This window comes from Rana temporaria, chromosome 6 (assembly GCF_905171775.1).
Source record: "Rana temporaria chromosome 6, aRanTem1.1, whole genome shotgun sequence".
Lineage (NCBI taxonomy): Eukaryota > Metazoa > Chordata > Amphibia > Anura > Ranidae > Rana > Rana temporaria.
The window spans coordinates 6,987,298-7,009,477 of NC_053494.1; the positions used below are offsets into that span (position 1 = coordinate 6,987,298).

The 22,180-nt window shown below is 50.9% G+C and overlaps 1 protein-coding gene across 1 annotated transcript; it reads right to left on the bottom strand.

Annotated features, from left to right (window-relative positions):
* Window positions 1–665: 665 nt before the first annotated feature.
* LOC120942976 (zinc-binding protein A33-like) lies at window positions 666–20,958 on the bottom strand. The gene is made up of 6 exons (XM_040355987.1): window positions 19,523–20,958; window positions 17,699–17,794; window positions 14,112–14,345; window positions 11,279–11,301; window positions 4,841–4,971; window positions 666–1,775 (listed from the first exon to the last, which is right to left on the bottom strand). The coding sequence occupies exons 1-6, from the start codon at window positions 19,871–19,873 to the stop codon at window positions 1,231–1,233; spliced, it is 1,380 nt and encodes a 459-aa protein (XP_040211921.1). The 5' UTR covers window positions 19,874–20,958; the 3' UTR covers window positions 666–1,230.
* Between the last annotated feature and the right edge of the window lie 1,222 nt (window positions 20,959–22,180).

Here is a 22,180-nt window from a genome sequence, read left to right on the forward strand (position 1 = left end):
CGTCCATACTTAACATTGGCTATGCCTCATATAGCAGGAGTAACATTACGCCGGAAAAAGCCTTACGCAAACGACGTAAAAAAAATCCGCACGTACGTTTCTGAATCGGCGTATCCAGCTCATTTGCATATTCTACGCTGAAATCGACGGAAGCGCCACCTAGCGGCCAGCGTAAATATGCACCCTAAGATACGACGGCGTAGGAGACTTACGCCGCTCGTATCTGGTTTCCAGAATACGCTTAAATTTACGACGGCGTAGATTCAGAGTTACGACGGCGTATCTACTGATACGCCGGCGTAACTGTTCTCTGAATCTAGCCCATTGTGTGTGTATACTGTGTGTGTATACTGTATGTGTGTATATTGTGTGGCCCCATAATCTATTGCCCGTGGGCCCCATAATCTCCCATTGCCCGGGGGGCCCCATAATCTCCCATTGCCCGGGGGCCCCATATTCTCCTATTGCCCGGGGGGCCCCATAATCTCCCATTGCCCGTGGGCCCCATAATCTCCCATTGCCCGTGAGCCCCATAATCTCCCATTGCCCGGGGGCCACATAATCTCCTATTGCCCGGGGGGCCCCATAATCTCCCATTGCCCGTGGGCCCCATAATCTCCCATTGCCCGGGGGGCCCCATAATCTCCCATTGCCCGGGGGGCCCCATAATCTCCCATTGCCCGGGGGCCCCATAATCTCCTATTGCCCGGGGGCCCCATGAGTTGTCAGTCCGCCCCTGGAGCATACGCGGAGAGTCCAGTTCCTCAAGCATGATGGGATTTCCACCTTCAAGAACAGAAGAGCCCCATGTGAAAAAACAGTAGGAGGGGCTTATGAGGCAACCCTATGAGTGGGAGGAGCTTCTGAACATATTAGAAAAAAAGAGGAGTTGCTTGTGACACATCAGAAAAGTGAGGCGGAGCTTGTGAGGCATCAGAAAAGTAGGAAGGACCTTACAACAAACCAATCAAGAGCAGCGTTCCAAAAAAGCTGGAAGCGTACAGTGTAGTATATAGAGGCAAGTCAGGAAAACCAAGTTAATGGAGGAAAGTTCCTTGATGAACACACCGATAGAAGACCATTATGTGCCAGCAGAGGAAGAGGATGAGAGCGTGAAGATACTTGGAGATTAAGAACCTGTTCCTAATAATGATTATTTGTCAAAGGACACTGATTAGCGATGGAATGGTTCACGAGATTGATCCCTTGTTTCCGAACCTTGACTCCACGTCATGGTACGTGGTGAAGGACCTTCAGCGGACCTCCGTTCTTCCCGGAATCATTGAGGCATGGGCAAAAATACGGGTAGATGTTCTCGGAGAAGGAGGTGACGAAGGTGTAGATGTGAGTCATGTCATCGGCATTGTAGAAGGAGAGCACGCCGCCCTCGTAGTCTAGGTATATCCCAACTCGTTGTGGTTTGCTTCTCAAGGTTAGGGCCCGGTACGGGACGTCCAAGGCTTTGAATTCATGCCCGTTCCTCAGCCACAGGATCCAGAAGCCGTTCTCAGGAGACAAAGTGATCCCACCTCGCCGGTTAACAGACTCCTTGGCCACACCGAGGTTCCACTTGGTCTTGTTGGTGACGTCGATCACCCAGTAATGGCGACCGCTGGAGAAGCCCTCGGTGCCCAGGACGCAACAGCAGTAGTCGAAGCGGCGTGGGTTTTCCGGCAAGGATTGCTTGGTGTCGCTGTACCGCACGCCGGTCAGATCTTCGGAGAGGACTAGGTTAAGGTGAGCTGTAGTAGGATCCATAATTATATTCGGTAATGCTAGAAGAAAGTTAAGGACAAGTTATTGGAAGATCAGGACCGGTAAGGTTATTTGGACTCTTCCTACACTATCATTTAAAGGACCACCACATCCAAAGCTTTCATTTGTGGTGGATGCTGGAGAGTTGAACCACCTAGTGCAGTGGTCTCAAAGTACCGGCCCGCGGGCCATTTGCGGCCCGCGGACCAGTTATAAATGGCCCTCAGGCAGGGTGGAAGTAAGGGGAGCAAAAAGAAAAAAAAAAAAATATTTTTTTTTTTTTTTTTTTTTTTTGAGCTGGAGCCATCTGGTGGTGAGCCGTTGGTATTACAAGTTATTACCACCAGATGTGAGCTGGCGCCATCTGGTGGTGAGCCGTTGGTATTACAAGTTATTACCACCAGATGTGAGCTGGCGCCATCTGGTGGTGGCCGTTGGTATTACAAGTTAAGCATTACAAGTTAAACAGCAATTCTAATGTCATTTTACACTATTTTCACTGCCATATTCTTCCCTCTAAAGAAAACCCCCAAACATTATATATATTTTTTATCCTAACACCCTAGAGAATAAAATAGCGATCGTTGCAATACTTTCTGCTACGCCGTATTTGCGCAGCGGTCTTACAAGCGCACTTTTTTGGGAAAAAATTACACTTTTTTTAATTAAAAAATAAGACAACAGTAAAGTTATCCCCATTTTTTTTAATATTATGAAAGATAATGTTACGCCGAGTAAATTCATACCCAACATGTCACGCTTCAAAATTGTGTCCGCTTGTGGAATGCCGACAAACTTTTTTACCCTTTTAAAATCTTCATAGGCGACGTTTAAAAAAATCTACAGGTTGCATGTTTTAAGTTACAGAGGAGCTAGAATTATTGCTCTCACTCTACCAATCGCGGCGATACCTCACATGTGTGGTTTGAACACCGTTTACATATGCGGGCGCTGCTCACGTATGTGTTCGCTTCTGCGAGCAAGCTCGTCGGGACGGGGTGCGTTTTCTGGCTCCTAACTTTTTTAGCTGGCTCCTAGATTCCAAGCAAATCTGTCAAACCCTGACTTACACCAGTGCTGGTGGTAATAATGCGCTCGCTGACACCAGTGCTGGGGGTTAATAATGTGCTCGCTGACACCAGTACTGTTGTTTTTGAAGTTTGAAAGTTTGCATGCGGCCCCCCATGGCATATGAAAACTTGTCTTGTGGCCCTCAGGTAATTTGAGTTTGAGACCCCTGACCTAGTGGCTCCTTGTATCTCTTGGGGTCTATGGTGGTAAGATCTCAATTAGGGTTGTCCCGATACCAATACTAGTATCGGGACCGATTCCGAGTATTTGTGGGAGTACTTGTACTCCCGCAAATGCCCCCCGATGCCTCATCCGATACTCGCCCCCCCCCCCCCCCCCCCGCCGCCGCTACGCCGATACGCCGCATCCCCGCTGCCGCCACCGCTTCGTTAATACGGGCGGGGAACATTACAGCTTTCATTTGAATAGCTGTAGTGTTTCCCGCCGCGCCGCGTATAGACACTCCCCCTTGTTTGGGTGAACTGTCCAATCCCGAGCAAGGGGGAGTGTCTATACGCAGCGCGGCGCGAAACACTACAGCTATTCAAATGAAAGCTGTAATGTTCCCCGCCCGTATTAACCAATCGGCGGCGCGGCAGCATGTAGGTAAGGGGGACATGGCTGCATATATGGGGGGGACATGGCTGCATATATGGGGGGGACATGGCTGCATATGGGGGGGACATGGCTGCATATGGGGGGACATGGCTGCATATGGGGGGGACATGGCTGGATATAGGGGGGACATGACTGGATATGGGGGGACATGGCTGGATATGGGGGGACATGGCTGCATATATGGGGGGACATGGCTGCATATATGGGGGGGGACATGGCTGGATATGGGGGGGGACATGGCTGCATATGGGGGGACATGGCTGCATATGGGGGGGACATGGCTGCATATGGGGGGGGACATGGCTGCATATGGGGGGGACATGGCTGGATATGGGGGGGACATGGCTGCATATGGGGGGACATGGCTGCATATGGGGGGACATGGCTGGATATGGGGGGACATGGCTGGATATGGGGGGACATGGCTGCATATGGGGGGACATGGCTGCATATGGGGGGACATGGCTGGATATGGGGGGACATGGCTGGATATGGGGGGACATGGCTGCATATGGGGGGACATGGCTGGATATGGGGGGGACATGGCTGGATATGGGGGGGACATGGCTGGATATGGGGGGGGACATGGCTGCATATGGGGGGACATGGCTGCATATGGGGGGACATGGCTGCATATGGGGGGACATGGCTGCATATATGGGGGGGACATGGCTGCATCTGTGGGGGGACATGGCTGCATTTGTGGGGGGACATGGCTGCATTTGGGGACACATTAAAAAAAAAGTATCGGTATTCGGTATCGGCGAATACTTGAAAAAAAGTATCGGTACTCGTACTCAGTCCTAAAAAAGTGGTATCGGGACAACCCTAATCTCAATGCTTGTACATCATGGGAGGCTAGACAATTTATTTGATTAAACAGGAAGCCCCTCCCCCCCCTAACATGCAATTCAAATGTTTCAAATAATTTCATTTCCAAGAAATATCACTTTTGATACCCAGTGACATCATCATTGAGTCTTTTTGCTGGCCTTTGCTCTGTAGCAAGATCATGTTTGGTGGGCAGGCTCCTGTAAATGTCACAGCACCCTGTCTTCGGCTTTATAAGAAAGAACAAATTGATAGCATCCCTTTAGACGTGCATGTTCTTCTCTGCTGCCTAGTGGGTACTGCTGCAATCCATTGATCGGTGGCTTGTGTATACTCTGATATAGAGTATTCAAACCACTTATGAGCAGATTGCACACTGGGCAAAAGGATGCATGTATAAAGGGATGCCAGAGATGTGTTCTTTCATATAATGTTTAAGAATATTAGAACAGTGACCTACTCGAGCCCCATAGATCGCACCCACACATGACAAAGATCAAACACGATTGATGGCATTGAAAGCTAATAGCTGCGAGAGGCAAGCCAATGACATTGCAGTTCTCACCGGGACTGATGTAGGACTTCATATCCTTCCAGGCCGTGTATTGGATCAGATCCTTCACCGCTCCATAGCCAAAATCCCGAGGAGTCACCACATTGTGAGCCGGAAAACCGTCTCTGTATCCTCCGTAACATCTGGAGAGAGGGAAGTCCATCAAACTCATATTCATTTCTATATTTCCAGCTAATTCCGAGTCCACAAAGCCGTCCCCACCAGACAATCCAGCACAGAAGCTGAGGGGAACCATACAGACGAGGAAGAGAACCATACAGACGAGGAAGAGACCCATACAGACGAGGAAGAGAACCATACAGACGAGGAAGAGAACCATACAGACGAGGAAGAGAACCATACAGACGAGGAAGAGAACCTTACAGACGAGGAAGAGAGCCTTACAGACGAGGAAGAGAACCATACAGACGAGGAAGAGAGCCATACAGACGAGGAAGAGACCCATACAGACGAGGAAGAGAACCTTACAGACGAGGAAGAGAACCATACAGACGAGGAAGAGACCCATACAGACGAGGAAGAGAACCATACAGACGAGGAAGAGAGCCATACAGACGAGGAAGAGAGCCTTACAGACGAGGAAGAGAACCATACAGACGAGGAAGAGAACCATACAGACGAGGAAGAGAACCTTACAGACGAGGAAGAGAGCCATACAGACGAGGAAGAGAGCCTTACAGACGAGGAAGAGAACCATACAGACGAGGAAGAGAACCATACAGACGAGGAAGAGAACCTTACAGACGAGGAAGAGAGCCTTACAGACGAGGAAGAGAGCCATACAGACGAGGAAGAGAACCATACAGACGAGGAAGAGAACCATACAGACGAGGAAGAGAACCATACAGACGAGGAAGAGAACCATACAGACGAGGAAGAGAACCATACAGACGAGGAAGAGAACCATACAGACGAGGAAGAGAACCATACAGACGAGGAAGAGAACCATACAGACGAGGAAGAGAGCCATACAGACGAGGAAGAGAACCATACAGACGAGGAAGAGAACCATGCAGACGAGGAAGAGAACCATACAGACAAGGAAGAGAACCATACAGACGAGGAAGAGAACCTTACAGACGAGGAAGAGAACCATACAGACGAGGCAGAGAACCATACAGACGAGGAAGAGAACCATACAGACGAGGAAGAGAACCATACAGACGAGGAAGAGAGCCATACAGACGAGGAAGAGACCCATACAGACGAGGAAGAGAACCTTACAGACGAGGAAGAGAACCATACAGACGAGGAAGAGACCCATACAGACGAGGAAGAGAACCTTACAGACGAGGAAGAGAGCCATACAGACGAGGAAGAGACCCATACAGACGAGGAAGAGAACCATACAGACGAGGAAGAGAACCATACAGACGAGGAAGAGAACCATACAGACGAGGAAGAGAGCCATACAGACGAGGAAGAGACCCATACAGACGAGGAAGAGAACCTTACAGACGAGGAAGAGAACCATACAGACGAGGAAGAGACCCATACAGACGAGGAAGAGAACCTTACAGACGAGGAAGAGAGCCATACAGACGAGGAAGAGAACCATACAGACGAGGAAGAGAGCCATACAGACGAGGAAGAGAACCTTACAGACGAGGAAGAGAACCATACAGACGAGGAAGAGAACCATACAGACGAGGAAGAGAACCATACAGACGAGGAAGAGAACCATACAGACGAGGAAGAGAACCATACAGACGAGGAAGAGAACCATACAGACGAGGAAGAGAACCATACAGACGAGGAAGAGAACCATACAGACGAGGAAGAGAACCATACAGACGAGGAAGAGAACCATACAGACGAGGAAGAGAACCATACAGACGAGGAAGAGAACCTTACAGACGAGGAAGAGAACCATACAGACGAGGAAGAGAACCATACAGACGAGGAAGAGAACCTTACAGACGAGGAAGAGAACCTTACAGACGAGGAAGAGAACCATACAGACGAGGAAGAGAACCATACAGACGAGGAAGAGAACCATACAGACGAGGAAGAGAACCATACAGACGAGGAAGAGAACCATACAGACGAGGAAGAGAACCATACAGACGAGGAAGAGAGCCATACAGACGAGGAAGAGAACCTTACAGACGAGGAAGAGAACCTTACAGACGAGGAAGAGAACCATACAGACGAGGAAGAGAACCATACAGACGAGGAAGAGAACCATACAGACGAGGAAGAGAACCATACAGACGAGGAAGAGAACCATACAGACGAGGAAGAGAACCATACAGACGAGGAAGAGAACCATACAGACGAGGAAGAGAACCATACAGACGAGGAAGAGAACCATACAGACGAGGAAGAGAACCATACAGACGAGGAAGAGAACCATACAGACGAGGAAGAGAACCATACAGACGAGGAAGAGAACCATACAGACGAGGAAGAGAACCATACAGACGAGGAAGAGAACCTTACAGACGAGGAAGAGAACCATACAGACGAGGAAGAGAACCATACAGACGAGGAAGAGAACCTTACAGACGAGGAAGAGAACCTTACAGACGAGGAAGAGAACCATACAGACGAGGAAGAGAACCATACAGACGAGGAAGAGAACCATACAGACGAGGAAGAGAACCATACAGACGAGGAAGAGAACCATACAGACGAGGAAGAGAACCATACAGACGAGGAAGAGAGCCATACAGACGAGGAAGAGAACCTTACAGACGAGGAAGAGAACCTTACAGACGAGGAAGAGAACCTTACAGACGAGGAAGAGAACCTTACAGACGAGGAAGAGAGTCATACAGACGAGGAAGAGAACCATACAGACGAGGAAGAGAACCATACACACAAGAAAAAGAACCATACAGACGAGGAAGAGAACCATACAGACGAGGAAGAGAACCATACAGACGAGGAAGAGAACCATACAGACGAGGAAGAGAACCATACACACAAGAAAAAGAACCATACAGACGAGGAAGAGAACCATACAGACGAGGAAGAGAACCATACAGACGAGGAAGAGAACCATACAGACGAGGAAGAGAACCATACAGACGAGGAAGAGAACCATACAGACGAGGAAGAGAACCATACAGACGAGGAAGGGAACCATACAGACGAGGAAGAGAACCATACAGACGAGGAAGAGAACCTTACAGACGAGGAAGGGAACCATACAGACGAGGAAGAGAACCATACAGACGAGGAAGAGAACCATACAGACGAGGAAGAGAACCATACAGACGAGGAAGAGAGCCTTACAGACGAGGAAGAGACGAGGAAGACGAGGAAGAGTACCTTACAGACGAGGAAGAGAACCATACAGACGAGGAAGAGAACCATACAGACGAGGAAGAGAACCATACAGACGAGGAAGAGAACCATACAGACGAGGAAGAGAACCATACAGACGAGGAAGAGAACCATACAGACGAGGAAGAGAGCCTTACAGACGAGGAAGAGAACCTTACAGACGAGGAAGAGAACCATACAGACGAGGAAGAGAACCTTACAGACGAGGAAGAGAAGCATACAGACGAGGAAGAGAGCCATACAGACGAGGAAGAGAACCATACAGATGAGGAAGAGAACCATACAGACGAGGAAGAGAGTCATACAGACGAGAAAGAGAGCCTTACAGACGAGGAAGAGAACCTTACAGACGAGGAAGAGAACCTTACAGACGGGGAAGAGAACCATACAGACGAGGAAGAGAGTCATACAGACGAGGAAGAGAGCCATACAGACGAGGAAGAGAACCATACAGACGAGGAAGAGAACCATACAGACGAGGAAGAGAGTCATACAGACGAGGAAGAGAACCATACAGACGAGGAAGAGAACCATGCAGACGAGGAAGAGAACCTTACAGACGGGGAAGAGAACCATACAGACGAGGAAGAGAGTCATACAGACGAGGAAGAGAGCCATACAGACGAGGAAGAGAACCATACAGACGAGGAAGAGAACCATACAGACGAGGAAGAGAGTCATACAGACGAGGAAGAGAACCATACAGACGAGGAAGAGAACCATACAGACGAGGAAGAGAACCATACAGACGAGGAAGAGAACCATACAGACGAGGAAGAGGACCATACAGACGAGGAGCAGAACCATACAGACGAGGAAGAGAACCACACAGACGAGGAAGAGAACCATACAGACGAGGAGCAGAACCATACAGACGAGGAAGAGAACCATACAGACGAGGAAGAGAACCATGCAGACGAGGAAGAGAACCATACAGACGAGGAAGAGAGCCATACAGACGAGGAAGAGAACCTTACAGACGAGGAAGAGAACCTTACAGACGAGGAAGAGAGCCATACAGACGAGGAAGAGAACCATACAGACGAGGAAGAGAGCCATACAGACGAGGAAGAGAACCATACAGATGAGGAAGAGAACCATACAGATGAGGAAGAGAACCATACAGACGAGGAAGAGAACCATAAAGACGAGGAAGAGAACCATACAGACGAGGAAGAGAACCTTACAGACGAGGAAGAGAACCTTACAGACGAGGAAGAGAGCCATACAGACGAGGAAGAGAACCATACAGATGAGGAAGAGAATCACACAGACGAGGAAGAGAACCATACAGACGAGGAAGAGAACCATACAGACGAGGAAGAGAACCATATAGACGAGGAAGAGAACCATACAGATGAAGAAGAGGGCCATACAGACGAGGAAGAGAACCTTACAGACAAGGAAGAGAACCATGCAGACGAGGAAGAGAACCATACAGATGAGGAAGAGAATCACACAGACGAGGAAGAGAACCACACAGACGAGGAAGAGAACCACACAGACGAGGAAGAGAGCCACGCAGACAAGGAAGAGAACCATGCAGACAAGGAACAGAACCATACAGACGAGTGGGACTCCAGAGCACCCTGTGTTCCCAGTGACCCCAGAGCACCCTGTGTTTCCAGTGACCCCAGAGCATCCTGTGTTCCCAGTGACCTCAGAGCACCCTGTGTTCCCAGTGACCCCAGAGCACCCTGTGTTCTCAGTGACCACAGAGCACCCTGTGTTCCCAGTGACCTCAGAGCATCTTGCGTTCCCAGTGACCCCAGAGCACCCTGCTTTCCCAGTGACCCCAGAGCACCCTGCGTTCCCAGTGACCCCAGAGCATCCTGTGTTCCCAGTGACCCCAGAGCACCCTGCTTTCCCAGTGACCCCAGAGCACCCTGCGTTCCCAGTGACCCCAGAGCATCCTGTGTTCCCAGTGACCTCAGAGCATCTTGCGTTCCCAGTGACCCCAGAGCACCCTGCTTTCCCAGTGACCCCAGAGCACCCTGCTTTCCCAGTGACCCCAGAGCATCCTGTGTTCCCAGTGACCTCAGAGCATCCTTTGTTGACCAGTGACCCCAAAGCATCCTGTGTTCCCAGTGACCCCAGAGCATCCTGTGTTGACCAGTGACCCCAGAACATCCTGTGTTCCCAGTGACCTCAGAGTACCCTGTGCCATCTGTAATCTCCAGTGTGCCTTATGCACCATGTTACCCCAGTGTCATCCAGAGACTCCAGGGTGCCCTGTACACTCTCGTGACACCTCCATGCAGCCTCAGGTACGCTCCGCTAACCTCCTGGACTGAACCTCCTGGATTCACCTGGATTGGTGAATCCATGACACCATGTCTGTATGTTACTAAGTGCTGATTGCTTAGTGCACTGACCAGACACATGGACTGAATGTTGGGCGGTTCAATAAAAAACACCCGATAATTGGCCTGTGTGTACGGCAGCCGGTCCAACAGAAACTGGCATGACTGCAAAAGGTCTGCCGATCGGCATCTGATCAGAGCTCTCAGCCAATGGTGGGGGGAGGGGAGATCGATGTACTAACTTTGCATAGTTAGTACAGCGGCTCCTCCTGAGCAGTTCATTCTTTTTCGTTCATCCCGATGGGAAAAAAATAGTAGATATTTACAATAAAGCGTGCGCCGATGTCTTCAGCGCATGCGCACTTTAGAAAGAGGAAATCATGCCGTTTCTAAAGGGGTCATGCCGGGACTGGCGGCTCTGGCCAGTCACGTCACGCGACTCCAGCCAGTCACAGAGCCGGAGTTTACGGCCCCGGAAGGAAGGGGGGTGAAGATGGACGATTCCAGCCAGTGGGGACAGCGGTGACATTGCAGGCTTTGTTTTCAGATAAGTGACACATAATGGGCTGCCCATTATGCTTTACCTTTGCAGGGAAATAAAGAGGTAGTAAAAGCCATCAGGGTTTACTTCCTCTTTAACACCCGGACATCTATGATTTTATTTGGGAGACTTGGTGAAGGCTGTGTGAGTGACACCATATGTAATATTCATGTAGATCGTGTCCCTGGTGGAGTCCGGAGCCCCAGGTGTGAAAGACAATAATTCTAACCTCACAGCATAGAGAATATCAATATACAGAACATTACATGTCTATGATGATCAGCAGATACTCACATATCCATACAGGACTTTATATCCTGCAAAACAAAAAGAGAAAACAAATATCACTGACTGTATTGTCTCTCAGCCAATCCTCAGCATTTAAGGGGACCAATGGGAGTGCCAGGAAGGAGACAGGGTAAGGCTATGGGTGGAGTATACTCAGAGTCAGGAAGGAGACTGGGGAAGGCTATGGGTGGAGTATACTCAGAGTCAGGAAGGAGACTGGGTAAGGTTATGGGTGGAGTATACTCAGAGTCAGGAAGGAGACTGGGTAAGGCTATGGGTGGAGTATACTCAGAATCAGGAAGGAGACTGGGTACGGCTATGGGTGGAGTATACTCAGAGTCAGGAAGGAGACCGGGTAAGGCTATGGGTGGAGTGCACTCAGAGTCAGGAAGGAGACTGGGGAAGGCTATGGGTGGAGTATACTCAGAGTCAGGAAGGAGACTGGGGAAGGCTATGGGTGGAGTATACTCAGAGTCGGGAAGGAGACTGGGTAAGGCTATGGGTGGAGTATACTCAGAGTGAGAAAGGAGACTAGGTAAGGCTATGGGTGGAGTATACTCAGATTCAGGAAGGAGACTGGGGAAGGCTATGGGTGGAGTACACTCAAGAGTCAGGAAGGAAACCGGGTAAGGCTATGGGTGGAGTATACTCAGAGTCAGGAAGGAGACTGGGTAAGGCTATGGGTGGAGTACACTCAGAGTCAGGAAGGAAACCGGGTAAGGCTATGGGTGGAGTACACTCAGAGTCAGGAAGGAGACTGGGTAAGGTTATGGGTGGAGTATACTCAGATTCAGGAAGGAGACTGGGGAAGGCTATGGGTGGAGTATGCTCAGAGTCGGGAAGGAGACTGGGGAAGGCTATGGTTGGAGTATACTCAGAGTCAGGAAGGAGACTGGGTAAGGCTATGGGTGGAGTATACTCAGAGTCAGGAAGGAGACTAGGTAAGGCTATGGGTGGAGTATACTCGGAGTGAGGAAGGAGACTGGGTACGGCTATGCGTGGAGTATACTCAGAGCCAGGAAGGAGACCGGGTAAGGCTATGGGTGGAGTATACTTAGAGTCAGGAAGGAGACCGGGAAAGGCTATGGGTGGAGTATACTCAGAGTCAGGAAGGAGACCGGGTAAGGCTATGGGTGGAGTATACTCAGAGTCAGGAAGGAGACCGGGTAAGGCTATGGGTGGAGTATACTCAGAGTCAGGAAGGAGACCGGGTACAGCTATGGGTGGAGTATACTCAGAGTCGGGAAGAAGACTGGGTAAGGCTATGGGTGGAGTATACTCAGAGTCAGGAAGGAGACTGGGGAAGGCTATGGGTGGAGTACACTCAGAGTCAGGAAGGAAACCGGGTAAGGCTATGGGTGGAGTATACTCAGAGTCAGGAAGGAGACCGGGTAAGGCTATGGGTGGAGTATACTCAGAGTCAGGAAGGAGACTGGGTAAGGCTATGGATGGAGTATACTCAGAGTCAGGAAAGAGACTAGGTAAGGCTATGGATGGAGTATACTCAGAGTCAGGAAGGAGACTAGGTAAGGCTATAGGTGGAGTATACTCAGAGTCAGGAAGGAGACTGGGGAAGGCTATGGGTGGAGTACACTCAGAGTCAGGAAGGAAACCGGGTAAGGCTATGGGTGGAGTATACTCAGAGTCAGGAAGGAGACTGGGTAAGGCTATGGGTGGAGTATACTCAGAATCAGGAAGGAGACTGGGGAAGGCTATGGGTGGAGTACACTCAGAGTCAGGAAGGAAACCGGGTAAGGCTATGGGTGGAGTATACTCAGAGTCAGGAAGGAGACTGGGTAAGGCTATGGGTGGAGTATACTCAGAGTCAGGAAGGAGACAGGGTAAGGCTATGGGTGGAGTATACTCAGAGTCAGGAAGGAGACTGGGTAAGGCTATGGGTGGAGTATACTCAGAGTCAGGAAGGAGACTGGGTAAGGCTATGGGTGGAGTATACTCAGAGTCAGGAAGGAGACTAGGTACGGCTATGGGTAGAGTATACTCAGAGTCAGGAAGGAGATTGGGTATGGCTATGGGTGGAGTATACTCAGAGTCGGGAAGGAGACTGGGTAAGGCTATGGGTAGAGTATACTCAGAGTCAGGAAGGAGACTGGGTAAGGCTATGGGTGGAGTATACTCAGAGTCGGGAAGGAGACCGGGTAAGGCTATGGGTGGAGTATACTCAGAGTCAGGAAGGAGACCGGGTACAGCTATGGGTGGAGCATACTCAGAGTCAGGAAGGAGACCGGGTAAGGCTATGGGTGGAGTATACTCAGAGTCAGGAAGGAGATTGGGTATGGCTATGGGTGGAGTATACTCAGAGTCAGGAAGGAGACTAGGTAAGGCTATAGGTAGAGTATACTCAGAGTCAGGAAGGAGACTGGGTAAGGCTATGGGTGGAGTATACTCAGAGTCGGGAAGGAGACTGGGTAAGGCTATGGGTAGAGTATACTCAGAGTCAGGAAGAAGACTGGGTAAGTCTATGGGTGGAGTATACTCAGAGTCAGGAAGGAGACTGGGTAAGGCTATGGGTAGAGTACACTCAGAGTCAGGAAGGAGATGGATAGAGTACACTCAGAGTCAGGAAGGAGACTGGGTACGGCTATGGGTAGAGCACACTTAGAGTCAGGAAGAAGACTAGGTATGGGTAGAGTACACTCAGAGTCAGGAAGGAAACCGGGTAAGGCTATGGGTGGAGTATACTCAGAGTCGGGAAGGAGACTGGGTAAGGCTATGGGTGGAGTATACTCAGAGTTAGGAAGGAGACTGGGTAAGACTATGGGTGGAGTATACTCAGAGTTAGGAAGGAGACTGGGTAAGACTATGGGTGGAGTATACTCACAGTCAGGAAGGAGACCGGGTCCTGCTCGTACAGCCGTGGTTGGGTGCTGCTTATGGTCTGTAGGATCCCCTGACAGTTCTGTTTTATCTTGCTGAGACTTTCCTCCATCTCGGAAAGGATGAGGTCTCCTTCTTGCTGCAGGTCTCTGAGCAGTCTCTCTTCTCTCTCCCGCAGGAACTGGTGAAGCTTCTCAAACTCCATACTGACATGGTGTTTGGTGTTCAGGAGGTTCCCCTGGCAAACAAACAGTTCACTGGTTACATATCATCATGCGGGACCTCCAACTGGTCTTATATCCTACGTCCTGGTGGACCTATCCCAGACCAATCCCACATAGACGGTCCATCGGTGTGTTCCTATCAGACACCATTACCAGAGCCAGACACAACCAAACAACTGGCACTGTGAAGACCATCATCAGAATATGTCACTGATGCCCCGTACACACGTTCGGTTTTCCCGTCGGAAAAAGTCAGGTGAGAGCTTTTGGTCGGGAATCCCGACCTTGTGAATGCTCCATCAGACTTTTTCCAACGGGAAAACTGTTTTCACGTCGGGAAAAAATCTGATCGGAATATCCGATCATTTGTACAAATCCCGACGCGCTAAATTCCGACGCATGCTCGGAAGCATAGAACTTAATTTTCTTGGCTCGTCGTAGTCTTTTACGTAACCGCGTTCTTGGCAGTCAAAAGTCCACCGAACTTGTGTGTGACTGTGTGTATGCAAGGCAGGCTTGAGCAGAATTCCGTCGGAAAAAAAACATCCACGTTTTTTCCGACGGGAATTCTGCTCGTGTGTACGGGGCATAACACTGTAGTTAGTCTTCTCAAACGCCTTACCTCAGGGGGACCCTTCCAATAAGATATAGGTCTTGGGAAGCCCATCCAGTTGCAGCTCATTGGGGGGTCAATTGAAGAAGTGCAGCTTACAATGATGACCAGTAGGGCACATGTGCCCCATTGCCCCAATGCCACCCTTAGAAATAGCTAAAACATTAATTGGAGTCATGCAGGCGGCTCTCCCAAGTGGCACAGGACCGGATACTACCTGACCCCTCTAGTGATATGAAGATCTATAGAGGAATCAGGACCTCCTTCCTCTTGCTGGTGATCCTTCTAGTGATATAAAGATCTATATATAGGAATCAGGACCTCCTTCCTCCTGCTGGTGACCCCTCTAGTGATATAACGATCTATATAGAGGAATCAGGACCTCCTTCCTCCTGCTGGTGACCCCTCTAGTGATATAAAGATCTATATAGAGGAATCAGGACCTCCTTCCTCCTGCCGGTGACCCCTCTAGTGATATAAAGATCTATATAGAGGAATCAGGACCTCCTTCCTCCTGCTGGTGACCCCTCTAGTGATATAACGATCTATATAGAGGAATCAGGACCTCCTTCCTCCTGCTGGTGATTCCTCTAGTGATATAAAGATCTATACAGAGGAATCAGGACCTCCTTCCTCCTGCTGGTGACCCCTCTAGTGATATAAAGATCTATATAGAGGAATCAGGACCTCCTTCCTCCTGCTGGTGATCCCTCTAGTGATATGAAGATCTATATATAGGAATCAGGACCTCCTTCCTCCTGCTGGTGACCCCTCTAGTGATATAACGATCTATATAGAGGAATCAGGACCTCCTTCCTCCTGCTGGTGACCCCTCTAGTGATATAAAGATCTATATAGAGGAATCAGGACCTCCTTCCTCCTGCCGGTGACCCCTCTAGTGATATAAAGATCTATATAGAGGAATCAGGACCTCCTTCCTCCTGCTGGTGACCCCTCTAGTGATATAACGATCTATATAGAGGAATCAGGACCTCCTTCCTCCTGCTGGTGATTCCTCTAGTGATATAAAGATCTATACAGAGGAATCAGGACCTCCTTCCTCCTGCTGGTGACCCCTCTAGTGATATAAAGATCTATATAGAGGAATCAGGACCTCCTTCCTCCTGCTGGTGATCCCTCTAGTGATATGAAGATCTATATAAAGGAATCAGGACCTCCTTCCTCCTGCTGGTGATCCCTCTAGTGATATAGAGATCTATATAGAGGAATCAGGACCTCCTTCCTCCTGCCGGTGACCCCTCTAGTGATATAAAGATCTATATAGAGGAATCAGGTCCTCCTGCCTCCTGCTGGTGATCCCTCTAGTGATATAAAGATCTATATGGAGGAATCGGGATCTCCTTCCTCCTGTTGGTGACCCCTCTAGTGATATAAAGCTCTATATAGAGGAATCAGGACCTCCTTCCTCCTGCTGGTGATCCCTCTAGTGATATAAAGATCTATATAGAGGAATCAGGACCTTCTTCCTCCTGCTGGAGACCCCTCTAGTGATATAAAGATCTATATAGAGGAATCAGGACCCCCTTCCTCCTGCCGGTGATCCCTCTAGTGATATAAAGATCCATATAGAGGGATCAGGACCTCCTTCCTCCTGCTGGTGACCCCTCTAGTGATATAAAGATCTATATAGAGGAATCAGGACCCCCTTCCTCCTGCTGGTGACCCCTCTAGTGATATAAAGATCTATATAGAGGAATCAGGACCTCCTTCCTCCTGCTGGTGACCCCTCTAGTGATATAAAGATCCATATAGAGGAATCAGGACCTCCTTCCTCCTGCTGGTGATCCCTCTAGTGATATAAAGATCTATATAGAGGGATCAGGACCTCCTTCCTCCTGCCGGTGATCCCTCTAGTGATAGAAAGATCTATATAGAGGGATCAGGACCTCCTTCCTCCTGCTGGTGACCCCTCTAGTGATATAAAGATCTATTTGGGGGGATCAGGACCTCCTTCCTCCTGTTGATGACTTCTCTGGTACTGGCATAATTCTTGCACTTGGCAGAGCCTACGGAGTGACACCAATTATCTTTTCAGCTGTCTGTAAGGGGGCCATTTTTCCCACTGACCCCCAATGTATGGGCCATTTTTTCCACTGACCCCCAATGTATGGGCCATTTTTCCCACTGACCCCCAATGTAAGGGCCATTTTTTCCACTGACCCCCAATGTATGGGCCATTTTTCCCACTGACCCCCAATGTATGGGCCATTTTTTCCCTGACCCCCAATGTAAGGGCCATTTTCTCCACTGACCCCCAATGTATGGGCCATTTTTCCCACTGACTCCCAATGTATGGGCCATTTTTCCCACTGACCCCCAATGTAAGGGCCATTTTTCCCATTGACCCCCAATGTAAGGGCCATTTTTCCCATTGACCCCCAATGTAAGGGCCATTTTCTCCACTGACCCCCAATGTATGGGCCATTTTTTCCCTGACCCCCAATGTATGGGCCATTTTTCCCACTGACCCCCAATGTAAGGGCCATTTTCTCCACTGACCCCCAATGTATGGGCCATTTTTTCCCACTGACCCCCAATGTATGGGCCATTTTTTCCCTGACCCCCAATGTAAGGGCCATTTTTTCCCTGACCACAGTGAATTTTTCTTAGCAGGGGTTCCCCAAGACCTAAAAGTTACGCCAAGGGTTTCTCCGAGGTAAAACGGTTGGGAAAGGCTGCCATGGATGGACAGTTGTTGATTCTATAGGAGATGGTGGAGGATGGACAACTTACCCGGTGCTGGGCGATCATCTGCTCCTGGGCACACTGCATCTGCTGCAGCTCCTTCAGGCGCGACTCCAGAGGGGAAATCGCCGACATCAACTCCTCCTGTTGGCACGAAAATACAAAAATATGAATATCATGTTGTGGGGCATAGGACGATGGTACGAGGCGGAGGGCGATCCTCTGTACGAGGCGGAGGGCGATCCTCTGTACGAGGCGGAGGGCGATCCTCTGTACGAGGCGGAGGGCAATCCTCTGTATGAGGAGGAGGGCGATGGTACGAGGCGGAGGGCGATCCTCTGTACGAGGCGGAGGACGATGGTACGAGGCGGAGGACGATGGTACGAGGCGGAGGGCGATCCTCTGTACGAGGCGGAGGGCGATGGTACGAGGCGGAGGGCGATGGTACGAGGCGGAGGGCGATCCTCTGTACAAGGTGGAGGGCGATCCTCTGTACAAGGCGGAGGGCGATCCTCTGTACGAGGCGGAGGGCGATGGTACGAGGCGGAGGACGATGGTACGAGGCGGAGGGCGATCCTCTGTACGAGGCGGAGGGCGATGGTACGAGGCGGAGGGCGATGGTACGAGGCGGAGGGCGATCCTCTGTACAAGGTGGAGGGCGATCCTCTGTACAAGGCGGAGGGCGATCCTCTGTACGAGGCGGAGGGCGATCCTCTGTACGAGGCGGAGGGCGATCCTCTGTACAAGGCGGAGGACGATGGTACGAGGCGGAGGGCGATGGTACGAGGCGGAGGGCGATGGTACGAGGCGGAGGACGATGGTACGAGGCGGAGGACGATGGTACGAGGCGGAGGGCGATCCTCTGTACGAGTCGGAGGACAATGGTACGAGGGGGAGGGCGATGGTACGAGGCGGAGGGCGATCCTCTGTACGAGTCGGAGGACAATGGTACGAGGGGGAGGGCGATGGTACAAGGCGGAGGACGATGGTACGAGGCGGAGGGCGATCCTCTGTACGAGGCGGAGGGCGATCCTCTGTACGAGGCGGAGGGCGATCCTCTGTACGAGGCGGAGGGCGATCCTCTGTACGAGGCGGAGGGCGATCCTCTGTACGAGGCGGAGGGCGATCCTCTGTACGAGGCAGAGGACGATGGTACAAGGCGAAGGACAATCGTACGAGGCGGAGGGCGATTCTCTGTACGAGGCGGAGGGCGATTCTCTGTACGAGGTGGAGGGCGATCCTCTGTACGAGGCGGAGGGCGATCCTCTGTACGAGGCGGAGGGCGATCCTCTGTACGAGGCGGAGGGCGATCCTCTGTACGAGGCAGAGGACGATGGTACAAGGCGAAGGACAATCGTACGAGGCGGAGGGCGATTCTCTGTACGAGGCGGAGGGCGATTCTCTGTACGAGGCGGAGGGCGATTCTCTGTACGAGGCGGAGGGCGATCCTCTGTACGAGGCGGAGGGCGATCCTCTGTACGAGGCGGAGGGCGATCCTCTGTACGAGGCAGAGGACGATGGTACAAGGCGAAGGACAATAGTACGAGGCGGAGGGCGATTCTCTGTACGAGGCGGAGGGCGATCCTCTGTACGAGGCGGAGGGCGATCCTCTGTACGAGGCGGAGGGCGATCCTCTGTACGAGGCGGAGGGCGATGGTACGAGGCGGAGGGCGATCCTCTGTACGAGGCGGAGGGCGATCCTCTGTACGAGGCGGAGGGCGATCCTCTGTACGAGGCGGAGGGCGATCCTCTGTACGAGGCGGAGGGCGATCCTCTGTACGAGGCGGAGGGCGATCCTCTGTACCGACCACCTCTCTCCATATAGAGTGCGGTGACCTCCTACTTGGGTGTGGAGTATACATGTAGACTCACCTTGTATCCCCCCACGGCCTCCTGTATGGGGATTAGTGTATGCCCAGGCAGGGGCTCGGAGGACCCTCTGCAGCGGGGGCACAAGAGACGGCTGTCTTGGGTGGAGAAAAACTGAACCTTCTCCCCGTGCTCCGAACACACGCTCCTCTGCCCACCATCGGGGGACTGCACCGGCGGTGGGCGGCATTTTGGGCACGACGGGTAAGCCTCTTGTCCCCTCCAAGATCGCTCCAAGCATCCCCTGCATAGGCAGTGCCCACAGGACATGGTGACGGGCTCACGGGGCACATCGTGGCACATGACACAGCTCAGGGAGGGCAGAAGGGGCAATGGACTGGGGCTGCTGGCCATTGCTGCAGTTTGGGGCTCCTGATTCAGACTGTCCCACCGGGCCTCAGGCTGTCACTCTGGCTGTCTCTGCGACTAGGGGTCTCTCAGCTATGGGCGTCTCTGCCACTCACGCTGTCTCTCTGAAGTCTGACTGTCTCTCTGAAGTCTCCCTGAACTCTGACTGTCCCTGTGAAGTCTGTGAACTCTGACAGTCTCTCAGGTCTCTTTGAAATCTGACTGTCTCTCGTGACTATGAAGTCTCTGTGAACTCAGACGGTCTCTCTGACCTCTGACTGTCTCTATAAAGCTCTGAAGTCTCTTTAAACTCTGACTGTCTCTCTGAAGTCTCCCTGAACTCTGACTGTCTCTTGGTGACTCTGAAGTTTCCCTGAACTCAAATTTTCCCTCTCTAGTGTCTGAACCACCTGTCTCTCGGAAGTGCTGATGTCTCTCGACCTCTCTATGATCCCTCGGTCTCTCAGGGTTGCTGTCTCTCTGGCTTCTTCACTCTCCTCTGTCTCTCCTGTTCGCCCAGGTCTCTCTATACCGCTGACTGTCTCTTAGTCCCCACTTCTCTCAGCTGTCTCTTTTTTTGTGGTTGTCTCTGCTGTCTCTCTGCCTTGTCCTAGATGTCTCTATCTCAGTAGCAATCTCTGCTGTGTCTCAGCCTTGCAGTCTCTTCTCTTGTCCCAGATGTCTCTATCTCAGGATGTCCCTCCTTCTGTCCCAGATGTCTCTATCCCAGGATGTCTCTTCTATTGCTCCAGATGTCTATCTCAGGATGTCTCTCTTATTTTCCCAGATGTCTCTATCCCAGGATGTCTATCCTATTGCCCCAGATGTCTCTATCCCAGGATGTCTCTCCTATTGTCCCAGATGTCTCTATTCCTCTGGCTATCTTTCTGCCCCCTCTTCTCCCAGCTGTCTCTTCTATTGTGCCAGATGTCTCTCTCCAAGGATGTCCCTCCTTCTGTCCCAGATGTCTCTATCCCAGGCTGTCTCTCCTATTGTCCCAGATGTCTCTCTCCCAGGCTGTCTCTCCTATTGTCCCAGATGTCTCTCCCCCTCTGGCTGTCTCTCTGCCCCCTCTTCTCCCAGCTGTCTCTTCTATTGTGTCAGATGGTCCCAGATGTCTCTCTCCCAGGCTGTCTCTCCTATTCTCCCAGATGTCTCTCCCCCTCTGGCTGTCTCTCTGCTCCCAGCAGTCTCCCTGCTTGCCCCTTGCTGTCTCTTATTCCCTGCAGGCCTGGCTGTCTCTGAGTGACCCCTATCCTCTTCCTGGGTGTCTCTCTCTCGCCCCTATTTCCTCCCCTGTGTGGTGCGTCTGTCTCTGAGCGGCAGGAGGGAGGGGGAAGGGAGGAGGAAGGGGGGGAAGGGGAGGAGGCGAGGGGGGGGCTCATACAATAATAGGGGGAGAGGGGGAGGGGGAGAGGGAAGGGAGGGGCACAGGAGAGGAGGGGGAAGCTGCAAACAAAGCAGCCATGGGGGGGGGGGGGTGGGGGGGATTCAGGCTGCTGCTTCCCTAAAGCCATGTGCTCCCTGGGATTAGAGTGCAAGCTCTTCTTCCTACATGTGTGGTTACATTGTATCCGGGAGGGCGAGGGGTTAATTGCGTGTTTTTGGAGAAGAAGGAGGAAGAGAGGGGAGGGGGAGGGGGATGATGGAGGATCAGAGGGCGGAGGGGTGGAAAGAAAATGGGGTCTGGCGTGGAATTATGGGGGCGCCGGGCGCTCGTGGAAGGCGAGGAGAGAGGAGAGAGCGCCATTATTTATTAGAGCGTCTGCAGAATGTCGCACTGCGTTATGTGCCGGGGGAGCGCCAAAGTGGACAATCACGTGACGTGACCCCCCCCTCCCGATACAGCGAGGAGGTCACAGCGACCAACGCCGAGAAAAGGGATCACTGAAACAAAGTATCAATAAAGAGACATCCGGAATTCTATACAATGTAACAAATCTTTATAATATCAACAAAGAGACATTCGGAATTCTATACAATGTAACAATTCCTCAGATACAAAGTATCAATGAGAGGAAAGATCCAAAATTCTATACAATGTAACAAATCCTCAGATACAAAGTATCAATGAGAGGAAAGATCCAGAATTCCATACAATGTAACAAATCTTTATAATATCAACAAAGAGACATCCGGAATTCTATACAATGTAACAAATCCTCAGATACAAAGTATCAATGAGAGGAAAGATCCAGAATTCTATACAATGTAACAAATCTTTATAATATCAACAAAGAGACATCCGGAATTCTATACAATGTAACAAATCCTCAGATACAAAGTATTATGGGGGGAAGATCCAGAATTCTA

Bases quoted from the DNA above. Each gene is read 5' to 3' on its own strand.
- LOC120942976 (XM_040355987.1), bottom strand. From the start codon at position 19,873: ATGGCCAGCAGCCCCAGTCCATTGCCCCTTCTGCCCTCCCTGAGCTGT. The intron at 4,972-11,278 runs GTGAGTATCTGC...CCCTCTCTCCAG, and splicing joins ATAAAGTCCTGTATGGATAT to ATGTTACGGAGGATACAGAG. The intron at 1,776-4,840 runs GTGAGAACTGCA...ACTTTCTTCTAG, and splicing joins GAAGTCCTACATCAGTCCCG to CATTACCGAATATAATTATG.